Genomic DNA, 15225 nt, shown 5'->3' on the forward strand with positions numbered 1-15225 from the left:
GGTGAAAATAATAATAATAATTAAAAATCTTTCTGTGTTTCAGTACTACAGAAGATGTATTTGTAATGTTCAATGCCCCTTTTCAGTTTCCTGCGTGTGATGAGTCGGTCAATGCCTCTCTTCATGACCTTGGCTTGGATGTACTCAGTAGCCATCATCATCAAGGGAGTCGTGTACGAGAAAGAGTCACGCCTCAAGGAGACCATGAGAATCATGGGACTGAACAACTGCATCCTGTGGCTCAGCTGGTTCATCAGCAGTTTAATCCCCCTGCTGATCAGCGCTGGCTTGTTGGTGATGTTATTGAAGGTTGGTGAAACCACAGACAGGGACACGTGTATGCCCTGTATGTCATCATGCAGGAATGTCAGCACATTATAGAAAACAAGTGAACATACTCACACTGATCATTGCAGATGTTTATACTCAGCATTTAATTAAGTGACTCTGTTTTTCCATGACATCTACAAATTTAATTTAAAGGTGAAAAACAAGTGATATCATTCTTTTTTCCTCTCTCTCTCTCTTTTCTCATTTTTTTTCTCAGGTCGGTAATTTGCTGCCTTACAGCGACTCCGGTGTTGTGTTCCTTTTCCTGGGATCGTTTGGTGTAGTTACCATCATGCAGTGCTTTCTCATCAGCACCCTGTTTTCCCGTGCCAACTTGGCAGCCGCCTGTGGTGGTATTATATACTTCACTCTGTACCTGCCTTACGTGCTTTGCGTTGCCTGGCAGGACTACGTGGGCTTTGGAGCAAAAATTGTTGTGGTGTGTTCCATACATTTAATTACACACTTATGAATGCACATATGATTACTTTGTATTTTGTGTTAATGGTTTCTCGTATCTATGTCTTAAAATCTTATCTATTTGTTTTCAAATAGTGATACAAACATGCTCATTCTTGCTGTATCCAGGCTTAATTTTCTATCCTAAAATTTGGATCATTGTTCTTTTCTCAGAGTCTGCTTTCTCCTGTGGCTTTTGGCTTTGGATGTGAGTACTTTGCCTTGTTTGAGGAGCAAGGAGTGGGAATCCAGTGGTCAAACCTGCTTGCCAGCCCTCTGGAAGAAGCCAGCTACAATCTGACCACGTCTATCTGCCTCATGCTGTTTGATGCTGTGTTGTATGGAATAATGACCTGGTACATTGAAGCTGTGTTCCCTGGTGAGTTGTGCAAAAAGTTTACTTATATGTGCAAAGTTTTTCACGTTAACAAATTGTGCATGAGCAATATGAGTTACAAGCCATACATTCTATTATAGGTCAGTATGGGATCCCCAGGCCCTGGTACTTTCCCTTCACTAGGACATACTGGTGTGGAGAGAAAGAGAACAAGAACATCTCCACCCCCCTCTCAAAGAAGGGCAATGCTGATGGTACATATCATAATCATTATTACCACAATTTAAAACATAAAAGATATGTCTTTGTATAGCATAGGTTATACAGTACCAGCATTAATGATGTTTTTTTGTGTGTCTTATTTGCAGCTGTCTGCATCGAGGAAGAGCCATGCCACATAGACCCAGGTGTTTACATTGAGAATCTTGTGAAGGTCTACAGCCATGGAAACAAACTGGCCGTGGACGGACTGTCCCTGAGATTCTACGAAGGACAGATCACCTCCTTCCTCGGACACAATGGAGCAGGCAAAACCACAACTATGTAAGATAGTGCACATGTTGTCTACAGTACTCCTAAGTTTAGCTGAGCTGAGAGTTTGACACATGTTGAAGGATTTTAAAATCTACCTGTTTGAAGTTGTGACTGGGTTTTTGTGTTTCCTTCGTGTTTCTGATAGGTCGATCCTGACAGGGTTGTTCCCGCCTACCTCTGGCACAGCCTACATTCTAGGCAAAGACATTCGCAGTGAACTCAGCACTATCCGGCAGAATCTGGGCGTATGCCCCCAACACAACGTACTTTTAGCATGTACGTATACAGTATCGGGATTTTTTTAAAAATTGCACACTTTTAGTCTTTTGTGTTTTGGCTATCAAGTGAATTATTGTTGCTATAATCCAGGTTGACAGTGGAGGAACACATCTGGTTCTACGCCCGACTGAAGGGACTTCCAGAGGAGAAGGTGAAGGCGGAAATGGAACAAATTGTGAATGATGTTGGACTGCCTCACAAACGAAAGTCTCGCACAAGCACCCTGTCTGGTCAGTTTAAGTTCCGCTTATTTCACTGGGCGGGTTGTGCAAAGGGATGTCTCATATGATTTTTTCTGACTTTTGTTGCTTGTTGTCTTTATAGGTGGGATGCAGAGGAAGCTGTCAGTGGCCTTGGCTTTTGTTGGTGGTTCAAAGGTTGTGATTCTGGATGAACCCACTGCTGGTGTTGATCCCTATGCACGCAGGGGCATCTGGGATCTCTTACTCAAATACAGACAAGGTAACTAAAACTGATATTATCCTCTGTTGTATTTGTGTAGTTTTACACAAAATCTGAGTGAAGAAATCTATCTTCAAGAATGAAATGGCAAATTAAGTTCAATTTTTTATTCTCAGGCCGCACCATCATCCTGTCCACTCATCACATGGATGAGGCTGACATCCTTGGTGACCGCATTGCCATAATTTCGCATGGGAAACTGTGCTGTGTAGGCTCCTCTCTTTTCCTGAAGACCCATTTGGGCACCGGCTACTACCTGACTCTGGTCAAGAGAGACTATGACTTGACGCTACAGTCTTGCAGGAATTCTGCCAGCACAGTCTCCTATAGCAAGAAAACAGAAAAGGTAAAGGAAATGTAAACAGCAGTATAAGACGTGTGTTAAAGAGAAAAACAAAATCAAGACGTTGTCTTGTTCTCTTTCTGTAATGTTAATAGCTGCAAAGACAAAAACATTTTTAACCAGCGGGAAATAGGAAAATATACAGTTAATGCTACTGAAGTATGATTATTTGAGTCTTTTTCCCTTTTAACTGTGTAATGTCTCGTCTTAAACAGGAGGACAGCATATCAGAAAGCAGTTCAGATGCTGGTCTTGGCAGTGAACCAGAAAGTGAAACCACTACTATTGGTAAGAATCAATAATAGTGTCTGTCTTTCTTATATAATTAAATCCACATTGAGCTGCAGTGGAGAAAGAATATAATTTAATCTCTGCTGAAATGTAATATTAGCTCTGTCGGGCTTGTTTACTAATCTTTCACTCTCTCTGCTCATTTTTCCCCACAGACGTCTCCCTCATCTCCAACGTGATTTTCAAGCATGTTCCAGAGGCTCGCCTGGTGGAGGATCTCGGTCACGAGCTCACCTATGTCTTGCCATATCAGTCTGCTAAAGATGGCGCCTTTGTGGAGCTCTTCCATGAGCTTGATGACCGACTGACTGACTTAGGAATATCTAGTTATGGAATATCTGATACCACCCTGGAAGAGGTAAGAAATAGCTGCCTTTTTTATATTAAACATAGTCATAAGTAGAATGATATTTATATTTTATTTGCATGTTTTTATGTCCATCCGTCATCTGTTTTCAGTTTAGCCGATGTTTTAATTTTATTTCCTCTAACTCTTCAGATTTTCTTGAAAGTGGCTGAGGACAGTGGAGTGGATTCAGTTGAGCTTTCAGGTAACATTTGGGATATTTGTTCCAACTTTTACACACCTGACATCTCCTATACATTGAACATTAGAAGAATGAATTATAAATTGAATGCTATCTAGACTAAGTCTTAAATAGGAAGCACCAGGGAACATAGAGAAGACCAAACAAGGGAAATGGAATGTAAATAGCTTAGATTAATTCACTGACTCTTATGTGGCTGCAGATGGAGTCGTACCAACCAGGACTCGCCGTCGTCATGCGTTTGGAGATCACCAGAGCTGCCTGAAGCCTTTCACTGAGGATGACTTTGACTTCAATGACTCTGAAGGTGACCCAGGTAGAAATGCATTACCCAGCATGCAGTGCAATGATAGTAAATGTCTTTTTGCTGTCATTTATAGATTCTTTCAGGCTTTGTTTAACCAGATATATCACATAGAAACAAAACTTCATTTGCACAAATCTGCAGATGTTCAGTTTTTACTATCCCCGTGTTAAGACTTATGTTTCCATGTTGTCAGGCTGCACTTTTGCTAATGTGTGCCATGTTGTCTGTGTCCAGAATCCCGTGAGACTGACTGGCTCAGTGGAACAGATGGCAAAGGTTCATACCAAGTTAAAGGCTGGAGTCTGAAGAGACAGCAGTTTGTAGCCCTGCTTTGGAAACGATTCCTCTATGCTAGGCGCTCCAGGAAAGGCTTCTTTGCTCAGGTATACTGACATTAAATTCATATGCCTGGGCACACAGTAATAGCCAATATAGCAGTGTTTATGCCTTGAATAGTTAGGATTTTCCTAACTATAGTATTCTTGCAGTAAAGTAATAGTTTTTAGCTGTGATAGGTTTTATTCATTTTTCTTTTTTAACATCATTGCTGTTATTTTTTCAGATTGTGCTGCCAGCAGTGTTTGTGTGCATTGCCTTGGTGTTCAGCCTGATTGTTCCTCCATTCGGAAAGTACCCCAGCCTGGCTCTGGATCCCGGCATGTATGGAGAACAGTTTACCTTCATCAGGTAAGATAAAATTTCTCTGTCTGCAAATAACTTTTTATCAGTTGTCATGCAAAAAAGCCCGTCTTTTTTTATCCACAAAGTCCTCAACCCATTAAACATGTAAAAGGTTACATAACTATGCTGATATTTTAATGCTTCCTAATTTAATCCTAACTATGCAGTGAACAAGGGCTCTTAACACAGCTGTAAATGCTGAGTAATATTTTGTGATACAATCTTTTTAAAGGTATTTCGCATAGAAAATAAGTTTTAGAGGCAGTTTAAAATGTCAGGTATTACTAAATGGGTTGGATTTTGTTTGTGTCTGTGTAGTAATGACATACCTGAAGACCCTCACACCAACAAACTGCTTGGAGCTCTGACAGCAGAACCAGGCTTTGGAACACGCTGCATGGAAGGAGAGCCAATACTGTGAGTTTTGAGAAGAAAAGTTAACTTACATTTAGGAAAGATACATAGATTTATAGTATAGTTTATATCAGAGTCAATATTAAGAATGCTCTATGTATATGCATAAATTGGAGATTTGAATTTTAATATGAATGCTCCCTTTATGCTCCAGGGACATTCCTTGCACTGCAGTTCAAGATGAGTGGTCGGTCCTTCAAGTCTCTCAAAGTGTGAAGAACATGTTTGACAGAGGAAACTGGACCATGGAGAATCCCTCTCCCCTGTGGGAGTGCAGCTGCCAGGGGCGTAAAAGGATGTTGCCCGAGTGTCCACCTGGAGCTGGGGGACTTCCACCACCACAGGTTAGAAATGGCAAACAAAATCTAAAAACGGTTAAAAAGAAAAGTAAAATAAATATGAGCAATTAACTAGAGGAATACTACACATTCAATAACTGATTTGTCTGTTTCCAGATGAAGATCAGTGAGACGGATACTCTGCAGAATTTGACTGGCAGAAATGTGTCAGACTATCTGGTTAAGACTTACGCTCAGATCATAGGGAAGAGGTAACACTCCTCTGATATGTTATTATTCTTTACTCTGATTTTTTTAATGTAAATTATTCTTTTTCAAGGAAGCAGTGAGTCATTGATTTTCCTCTCTTACAGCCTGAAGAACAAGATATGGGTCAATGAGTTCAGGTACATTATCAGACATGATGTATCCTTACTTCATTCTCACATCAAAAATACTGAGTGTTTCTCAGCTGTGTCCTATACAAGTATTAAAATGGCTGTAATCTATTACAGATATGGTGGATTCTCATTAGGTGCAAGGAGTTCACAGCTTCTGTCCCATGCAGATGAAATTGATCATGCAATTGCTCAGCTAAGGAGACGCTTCCATCTTGAAAGAGTAAGAGATTTTATTGCATTTTATATATATATATATATATATATATATATATATATATATATATATATATATATATATATATATATATATATATATATATATATATATATATATATATATATATATATATATATATATATAATAAACTATTATATATATTATAAACCATTCCATGATGGCTTGTTTTGAATTGGTCAGGATAAGACACATACAGGGGGTCTAAATATCTGCGCTGTTATAATTACAGCTGTGCTGATGCTAAATATGATATATTATTATCACAGGTCTGAACAGTGTCAGTTCACTCATGTGCTCTGCTTGGCTCATTTCCTCTGTTTTCTGCTTTGCCCATTCTCCAGGGAACTGCAGCAGATCGCTTTTTTCACAGTCTTTCCAGTTTTATCCAAGGATTGGACACCAAGAATAACGTCAAGGTTAGCATGCACGCACACACACACACACACACACACACACGAGACACTGGTTATACAACAGCACGTGGCTCTGTACGTTACAGTGAAGCGCCCTTGAACAGTTCCTTCAACAACGCCACTGTTAAACCTACAGCTTGCGCACAAAATACTTCAAGCACTCAGTTCATGTCAACTAATTTGAGTATGTTAATATTGATTTTTGATTTGTCATAAGTGTACCACATGCTGCATATTTCTCGTAATCTGCAAACATGCTGTGACACACGAGCCTTAATCTTTTATTTTCGCAACTTAGATGCAAATGGTGTCTGGCACTAGCTGGTTTCTACAATAACAACAACAACATTAGAACCGAAGTGCTTTTTAAATACTCCTTTGATTCTGGAAAGCTAATAAGTGCTCAAGAGGGAGTGAGAGAATAGGGGGTAAAATATATGAGTACTGTAGACTTATGAAGTATTTAAAGCTTTACTCTTCTACATCTAGCTGCTCTGTTTGCTCTCTAAAGTTACAGAAAGTGAAACTCTCACATCTGCCTCTCTTAAATGCAGATTTGGTTTAACAACAAAGGCTGGCACAGTATTGGTTCCTTCCTTAATGTGATGAACAATGCCATTCTGCGGTCAAATCTGCCAGCTGGAAAAGACCCCGCAAAGTTTGGCATTACTGCCTACAATCATCCACTCAACCTCACCAAGGAGCAACTGTCACAAGTCGCATTGTGAGTATTACAGTGACTACAGGGCTAAATTCAAAGTTTGAAATATCTCTTTTGCCCCTTCTTACTCTTGTTGTTTCCTTTGTTATCTCTTTCCCAGGATGACAACATCAGTGGATGTGCTTGTGTCCATTTGCGTGATCTTCGCCATGTCCTTTGTCCCTGCCAGTTTTGTGGTCTTTCTCATCCAAGAGAGAGTGAACAAGGCCAAACACATGCAGTTCATTAGTGGAGTACAACCCTTCCTCTACTGGCTGGCCAACTTTGTCTGGGATATGGTAAGACATTTGAGTTTTTTCTAAACTCAAGGTCCACTTGGCTCAAGTCAATGACATAAAAATTCTAGACCACAATCCTGATAGAAAATGTAGTTTATTAAAACTTAAGAGCCTTTTCTTTTCTCTCCCTCTTTTGCAGTGTAACTACATCGTTCCTGCCACACTGGTGATCATCATCTTTGTGTGTTTCCAACAAGACGCCTACGTCTCCTCCACCAATCTGCCTGTGTTGGCTCTGCTGTTGCTACTCTATGGGTAAATTAGGCAGACACACAGTTTATTTGGCTCCTTATGTTTTTTATTGATCTCTAACCTGTTTTCATATAAAATTCTGTTTCTTTCTTTTTTCAGATGGTCAATCACCCCGCTGATGTACCCAGCCTCATTTTTCTTTAAAATACCCAGCACAGCCTATGTGGTTCTTACCAGTGTCAACATACTGATAGGAATCAACGGCAGCGTCTCCACATTTGTTCTCGAGTTGTTTGGAAGCAATGTAAGCCATTATTAGTAGCAGGAGTTTGGTTAATTTATAAGGAATTATTCAAAAATATGCAGAGCGGCAAGTTTTTGAATGGTTGTCATTGAATGTTCAGCTTTTCTTGACTGAATATTGACTTTATTCCTCCTTCAGGAGATCGGTGGTGTCAACGATATCTTGAAGAATGTGTTCCTAATCTTCCCTCACTTCTGCCTGGGAAGAGGACTTATTGACATGGTGAAGAATCAAGCAATGGCTGATGCTTTGGAGAGATTCGGTAAACACCACAGACTGTTGTTATCTCCTCAAAGAAATGTGTCATTATTAATTTTTGACAAGGTAGAAAACAAAAGATATCTTTCTTAAAATGCGTGTTCTGTTGTAGGTGAAAACCGGTTCCGCTCTCCTCTGGCCTGGGACATGGTTGGAAAGAACTTGTTTGCAATGGCCATCGAGGGTGTTATCTTCTTCTGTATCACCGTCCTCATTCAGTATCATTTCTGCTTCAAGACCAGGTGGGGGGAAACTTGTTGCAATGATTCAGTTGTAATTGCATTAAACTTTGTTCTCCATATCACAGCACTCCAGACTAACTCCTTTCATCCCTAACTTCCAGGTCATCCACTAGTCACCTGAAGCCCATTGGAGAGGAAGACGAGGATGTGGCGAGAGAGCGACAGCGCATCCTCAGCGGCGGAGGACAGTCAGACATCCTGGAGCTCAGACAGCTTACCAAGATTTACAAGCGGAAACAGAAGCCAGCAGTGGACCGGCTGTGTGTTGGTATCCCTCCTGGAGAGGTATTTTGAACCTTTTACTTGATACGCAATACAGAAATAACAGATAAATAGTGGAGTATGAGCACTGTTTTGATTTCAAGATCATTTCAAGATGAGCAAGTTCTTTTTTTACCTAAAGATTGGTAGTTAGTATATTGAGTATGAAAGGTTTAGTAGAATATGTTCTTTCTCTTTCCTGCAGTGTTTTGGTTTGCTGGGGGTGAATGGAGCTGGGAAAACCAGCACATTCAAAATGCTGACAGGAGACTCTGTGGTCACCAGTGGTGAGGCCTACTTGGCCAGCAAGAGGTGAGAGATAAGCAAAGACGTCATATATCATAGTTCACTATGTAAATTGCAGCTTAAATGATAAGAAAATGTTCAATCTTAGTTATGTTTAAAAATAGCTCTTCCTCTTTATAAAACTTACAAAACTGTCTTTAATCTATTTTCTCTCATTCCAGTGTAAATACAGAGATAGATGAGGTGCATCAGAACATGGGCTACTGTCCTCAGTTTGATGCTATCAATGACCTGCTGACTGGCAGAGAGCACCTTGAGTTTTATGCTATCCTGAGAGGAGTGCCTGAAAAGGAAGTCTGTGAGGTCAGCAACAAACATACACATGAGCCGCGATACGTATTTGTCTTTTATATGTAAACCACAGTTAGAATTCTGCTTGTGCAGTATTTTTTTTTTTTAATGTTGTATTTTATTTGCCCAATAATGGTTTGCAATGGTGTGCAAGGGACACTCATAAAACTCTAACCCTCCACTAGGTGGCAGAGTGGGGCATACGGAAACTGGGTTTGATGAAGTATGTGGACAAGGCAGCTGGAAGCTACAGCGGTGGAAACATGAGGAAACTGTCTACTGCCATTGCTCTCATAGGAGGACCTCCTGTTGTGTTTCTGGTCAGTGGAAAATAAATGAATAAATAAAGCATTTGTTGAATGTTTAAGCTCCTAAAGCCAGTGGATTGTGTGTTAAATATTATTGTGTAGCAGCAGCTGAGTACCCATTCTTACATGTTGACAGGATGAACCAACAACAGGCATGGACCCCAAGGCGCGTCGTGCTCTCTGGAACGCCATCCTGAGCATCATCAAAGAGGGACGATCTGTAGTCCTGACCTCTCACAGGTTAGATAGGCCTTTCAGTCCATCTGTTTAATTACCTGGACTCTATAGTTATATATTAACATTGCTCTTTTTGCTGCGGACAGATTTGGACATCTTCATCTCCGTGTTATCATCTATATTCCCACCCATGATAAATATTCTCCTTATGTGTTTGTGTTTTCTAACAGCATGGAGGAGTGTGAAGCCCTTTGCACCAGGATGGCCATCATGGTCAACGGCAGGTTCCGCTGTCTGGGCAGTGTGCAACACCTCAAAAACAGGTGGGACCACAGAAAAGAACCTTTCATAACACAGTAGCTCACACTAAATACTTTTACACTTTTAGCAAGTTAATCAGTCGATATATTTGACAGCAATCCTGATTCTGTTTTCCTGTCAGCTGCAATAATGATTTATATAAATAAAAGAGTGGTCTTTATCACCATAGCAGGGACAAAAATTAAAAGTATATATTTTTTTAAATCTGCTTGTCAGGTTTGGTGATGGCTACACAATCATCCTGCGGGTGGCAGGGCCAGACCCAGACCTTAGGCCGGTAATGGAGTTCATAGAACGGGAACTGCCAGGAAGCACGTTGAAGGAGAAACACCGCAACATGCTGCAGTACCAGCTTCCTTCATCCCTCACCTCTCTCGCCCGAATCTTCTCCCTGCTCTCTAAGAACAAAGAGGCACTCAGCATAGAGGACTACTCTGTTTCTCAGACCACTTTAGACCAAGTAAGTGACCTTACAAACAATCATAATTAACATCCAGCTTCAATTTGAGAAAAGTCTAATTCTTCTTCGTCTCCCTCTTCCAGGTGTTTGTAAATTTTGCAAAGGACCAAAGTGACGAGGACCACTTGAAAGACGTCCATCTGAGCAAGCGGGACGCTGTTGTAGTGGACATTTCCCAGCTAAACTCCTTTCTCACAGACAACAAGACCAGGGAGAGCTGTGTCTGATTCCACAACATACCGTCTGTGGGAGTTGCAATGATTTGCCCACCCTCCCCACAACCTAGAAAAATATGGACCACTAAAATCTGGGGAGATAGACTACATTCGTTTTTGTTTTTGTTTTTTATTATTATTATTTCTACTTTTTAGTCTTTTTCAATTGTCATCATTTATCAGTGGACCTGCATTTCAATGCACAGCCTCTTGAAAAGGCAGAGACTGCAGGTATCATGACAGACACTGAAACAATGAAAGCTCAATGCAAATCAATGCAAGAAATCTATATAATTATGTTTAAGGTGACGAGACGCTTCTGTGAAGTAGGAGACTGGTGCTTCTCCTTCACTAGATGCACAGGAAGAAAGAAAAGACTCAGAACACTTGAAGTGACAGCGTGATTTTACTGCTGTTTTAGACTGGAAAGTGCATGTAGCCTAGCTACCCACCCAATGGGCAAGACACAGGGGATGACAGAAAAAATATCTCTCGATTTAATCCCCTTTCCTTAAAGTAGTTAGCTGTGGTCAGTGGGAGTGTTTATTTGCTTGTCTGCATGGAGAAATCAGGATGAAGTCAAAGAAAAACACAATTGGATCAGTCACTGCCAGCTGTTAAATCTGTCGAACCTTTTTAACCTGGGTATAAGACAGACTGACTACTTTTTTATTCAGGGTCAAACCTTTCTAGATTTCTCTTCATTACCAGGCACAGTTTTTTGTTTTGTTTTATTATTGGAAATGGTGAGAAAGCTTTTACAATCCAGTTTAGTCACAAATGTGCAATCATCAACACAGTAATTTTTACTAATTTAAATTTAGAGCTAATTAAATTCTTCTGGACAAAACATAACCTTGACAGAGTTACTTTTCTTTGTTTGAGTAATAATTAAGACTGCTAACCAAGTTGTTTTGTTTTATTTCTTGTACTTGGTGTCTTGACATTGTCCAGCATAGTGCCTATACTGGTGGAGACAGAAATTTGAGCACTCCATTAAAACAACAATGTATGTAGGCTGCCAAGGAATGTATAAGACAGATACCAACATGCATCAAAGCACAAAAAAAACCCAACTTTTTGTGTGTACAGAAAAAACTTGACTGTTTTGTTTTTAAAGTGTGTCCTTCATTGTCAAAAACAAACAAACAAAAAAATCTTGTAGTTCCTTGATATGTGCACAGGATGTACAGTCTGCTATACTGCTTGTTTTTACTCACCCTGTCCTGTTAGAACAAAGGAGGGCTAAGGAGTACTGAAGAATTTGGTCTTGAAAGTCAAATGGATATATATATAGTGCATGCTTTCCAATGGGCCACACACCTGGACTGTCAGCGCTTTTTTCTATGTACCAAAGCATGCCACCAGATCTGAGTGTGACAAGGAAATGCTTTTATAAGCGTGAGTGCGAGCGCACCACAGAAGCATTTCAGACCTGAGCCAGTACCGATGTGGATATTATGTATAGTAGCAATTTTGTGATGTGGAGTCGAAAAAAAAGATGTTACCAGTGGAGTGAACAAACAGTATCTGTGCCAAATGAAGCTGAAAATGTACGTATCCTTAATCAACCAGCATAATTTTATGGAGGCAAAGGTTTTTTAAAGTTTATGTTGTGTATTTATCTATCAGCTCAGTCTGAATCCTCCTCATTGTCAGCAGCTTGAAACAAACAAACAAACAAACAAAAAAAAACATCTGTAAAATTTGTGCTCTCATTCAGTCTTATTAAGACTCAAGTTTTTCTATCCTCTAGTCATCTTGCCAAATTCTAATCTACTCTGTCCACGTCCATAAACTGCCACAATGAAGGTATCTGTGCTGTCGGTAGCTCTAATATAGGACAAGCTAGAGGGATATTTTGTTTATAAGAACTAGTCAGTAAGCCAGGCTAAACATGAGGACCATGTCTATTAGTATTTTGCTTGTACTGCTTTATAGTCCAGAAGGTCCAATCCAGGGTTCAAAGTGATAACAGGTGCTCTGTGTCATGCAAAATCTTGGAAGGAGTTTCCAATATCTCGGGGATCTAATAACTGCCCGAGGGCTGACTCTTGTTTCCATCACTGAGGGTCTGAGCCCCGTCCCACCAAACCCCTGTTTTAAATTTGAGCACTTTATAGGTTTAGTATAGTATAGTAGAAATCATGGCAAATAAAACATGTAAAAACAAATCTCTGCACTGGAACACAGACACAGTTCAGACAAAAAAAACAAAGTTGCTCCACAGCATGAAAGAATTTGTTTGAAACTTGAAATATGTGCTCGAGAGACACGAGTGAAATAGCGAAAAGCAGAGATAACGATTTAACGAGAGAAATGCAGGACAGTACTAAGGTAGTGATTTTTCTCTTCTCATGCTCAATATTATTATTTGTTTACATTTTTAAGTATTATGGCCGTTTGTGTTTGTTACCCATTGTGTATAGTTATTCTTTACATTAATAAATTCATACGTTTTTCCAAAAAAAAATAATAAAGCCATGATGTGATTATTTTCACTTTGCTGTCACAGTAGCTGTGTGCTAGATAAAAAGAAGAAGAAAAAAAAAAAAAAGCTAATGTGGGTTTGTCACATGGAAGTTTGTAGCTACTGGATGAACAAAAGATAGGTTTATGTTTGGGTGTGTATGTGTTAATGTGTGCTGGTGACTCCGTTTCTAGAGATTTCATGCATCTGTGTGTCCATTTTCATCTGCTGTGTTCCCACACACGTACACCCACACACACACACAATTAATTTGCCAGTAAAACGAGAGGCATGCGCACAGGTTCCTGTCGCTCCCGAGTTATTCATCCACCAACATCATGACTGGGAGAGTTGTTTTTCTGGGACTTCTGCTCATCTGTATGACCGCAGGTAATAAAGAAAACCCTTTTATTCTACACAAACAATCATTCTTCTTTATTTGGGGGTATATTTAAATTGGAATTTGAAGTTTGTTTGGGGTTAAGAATAAAGTTAGTAGAGCAATTTTTATGTAGATGCAAAAGCATGAGTCACGCTGACATAACGTCATGTTTTCTTTATGTTGAGTTTTATTGCTTTACAACACTGAAATAAGGACTTTTTTCAATGCTGACCACAAAAAAGGTCAAATATCACAGTAACAATTGATCTCTACAAATTATAATGAATCTGACTTTTATACATATAAAATATAGAATGCACAAATACAGAATACACCTTTTGCAATATGTATGTACTGACACATAGGGCTCTCACATTGTGTGTCAGTTTTACTTTAGGTTAGAAGCACTCGTATACTCTGCCTAGTGAATATTTTTGTGTATTACCAATGCAACAGTAGATTAGGGATTTAAATTCATCACAGGTAGTAGGTTTCCCATTTGAATCGGTGTAGTTACTTCTGAAGGGCAAATGATAGTTTTTCTCTTTGAGCTGATTTGCTTTCTTGAATATTATAGGAAGTGATTTTTTTTTTTTAATAAATTCCTTATTTTTAAAGTTTTCTTTGTTTTAAAGATGCTGTGGAGAGGTCTGGACTCATGAGAGAGGTGATATTTATTTTCAAAGAGAAACTTCTGACTTAATTGTACTTGTAATCTATTTTAGAGTTTGATTGGATTTTTTTCATTGAAGCTAAAGCACTGTTGCTGAAATTTTACATGTGTACTACATCATAACAGAACATTATTATACCAAAACCAATATAGATTATAATGTTGACATTTCTGCCAGCCTTTCTGTCCTGACTTGGAGGAGATTGTGGCGTGCCCCCTGAATCTGTCTCCTGTATGTGGGAGCGATGGAAACACTTATGCCAACGAGTGTGCCCTGTGTGTCCAGAGACAGTGAGTACACACAGCTGCTTCACACTCCTGGCCTTCACACATCAGTTCATCACCCACGCTGGCATTAAGGAGGAGAAAGTGCTTGCACAGCCCTCTGCTGGTGAAAATATTAGACACTGGGGAAAATTAAAATTATGATGCTATCGAGTTCAGTCTTGATGCATCTTTACAGGTAATAAGTATGAGGTTGGTGATTTCTAGAAAATGATAACCTCTAACCCTAACCCTGGTGATGATAACGAACTACATGTGAGTAGGACATAAGCAAAAATACTGCCAAAACTATTATTGCATTATCTAGGCTTATAAGGGCTTGAATCTTCTTCAAATGATTTTTAGGTACAGGAATGTAATATTATTTTTAGGATGATGTCATATTTTTTTTTTAAAGAGATCTTTGTTTCTTTCTCTGTTTGTTCATGAGCCTGTAACTTCTGATCAATTTGAACTATCTCTACATATTCATAGATGAAATATGAGATGTGGTTAACATGACCTCACTTCCACTCTTTTATCACACACTGATAAAATGCTTAACTAAAACTCAGCTATCATTTTAATTTGTTCTTCTCAGGTCAACCAAGATGAACATTATGATTGCCAAAGAGGAGAGCTGCTGACCTCAACACCTGGTGATGTCACTGCCAAGGGGCCAATCAGGATCAAGTCTGTTTGCAACTATGACTGGATTCCAGCTGTTCTAAATATTTGCCACAATCAATAAATATCCTTCAGCAGTATCCGTGTAATATTTTCTTTT

At 39.4% G+C, this 15225-nt stretch overlaps 2 protein-coding genes across 2 annotated transcripts in view; both read left to right on the plus strand.

The window, feature by feature from the left end:
• Positions 1 to 13191, plus strand: part of LOC115783640 (phospholipid-transporting ATPase ABCA1-like) — a 36448-nt gene extending 23257 nt beyond the window's left edge. The window contains 35 exon segments of the mRNA XM_030734560.1: positions 87 to 309; positions 548 to 769; positions 964 to 1168; positions 1267 to 1380; positions 1495 to 1669; positions 1806 to 1940; positions 2030 to 2169; positions 2264 to 2401; positions 2518 to 2747; positions 2960 to 3032; positions 3191 to 3393; positions 3535 to 3586; positions 3786 to 3899; positions 4125 to 4273; positions 4453 to 4577; positions 4890 to 4988; positions 5140 to 5329; positions 5441 to 5535; positions 5638 to 5670; positions 5779 to 5884; positions 6244 to 6318; positions 6870 to 7039; positions 7137 to 7314; positions 7454 to 7569; positions 7666 to 7810; positions 7949 to 8072; positions 8181 to 8310; positions 8412 to 8595; positions 8777 to 8883; positions 9039 to 9180; positions 9354 to 9488; positions 9613 to 9716; positions 9884 to 9976; positions 10191 to 10434; positions 10518 to 13191. Coding sequence (XP_030590420.1) covers positions 87 to 309; positions 548 to 769; positions 964 to 1168; positions 1267 to 1380; positions 1495 to 1669; positions 1806 to 1940; positions 2030 to 2169; positions 2264 to 2401; positions 2518 to 2747; positions 2960 to 3032; positions 3191 to 3393; positions 3535 to 3586; positions 3786 to 3899; positions 4125 to 4273; positions 4453 to 4577; positions 4890 to 4988; positions 5140 to 5329; positions 5441 to 5535; positions 5638 to 5670; positions 5779 to 5884; positions 6244 to 6318; positions 6870 to 7039; positions 7137 to 7314; positions 7454 to 7569; positions 7666 to 7810; positions 7949 to 8072; positions 8181 to 8310; positions 8412 to 8595; positions 8777 to 8883; positions 9039 to 9180; positions 9354 to 9488; positions 9613 to 9716; positions 9884 to 9976; positions 10191 to 10434; positions 10518 to 10661 — 4912 coding nt within the window. The 3' untranslated portion in view covers positions 10662 to 13191.
• Positions 13192 to 13379: 188 nt separating this feature from the next.
• Positions 13380 to 15199, plus strand: spink4 (serine peptidase inhibitor, Kazal type 4). Its single transcript, XM_030734546.1, has 4 exons — positions 13380 to 13509; positions 14137 to 14168; positions 14353 to 14465; positions 15040 to 15199. The coding sequence occupies exons 1-4, from the start codon at positions 13458 to 13460 to the stop codon at positions 15083 to 15085; spliced, it is 243 nt and encodes an 80-aa protein (XP_030590406.1). The 5' UTR covers positions 13380 to 13457; the 3' UTR covers positions 15086 to 15199.
• The last annotated feature ends 26 nt before the right edge of the window (positions 15200 to 15225 follow it).

The sequence above is a fragment of the Archocentrus centrarchus genome, chromosome 1 (assembly GCF_007364275.1).
Source record: "Archocentrus centrarchus isolate MPI-CPG fArcCen1 chromosome 1, fArcCen1, whole genome shotgun sequence".
NCBI lineage: Eukaryota > Metazoa > Chordata > Actinopteri > Cichliformes > Cichlidae > Archocentrus > Archocentrus centrarchus.

Coding starts and splice junctions, on each gene's coding strand:
- spink4 (XM_030734546.1), top strand. CDS start 13,458: ATGACTGGGAGAGTTGTTTTTCTGGGACTTCTGCTCATCTGTATGACC. Junction 13,510..14,136: donor GCTCATCTGTATGACCGCAG/GTAATAAAGAAA, acceptor TTTGTTTTAAAG/ATGCTGTGGAGAGGTCTGGA. Junction 14,169..14,352: donor GGTCTGGACTCATGAGAGAG/GTGATATTTATT, acceptor CATTTCTGCCAG/CCTTTCTGTCCTGACTTGGA.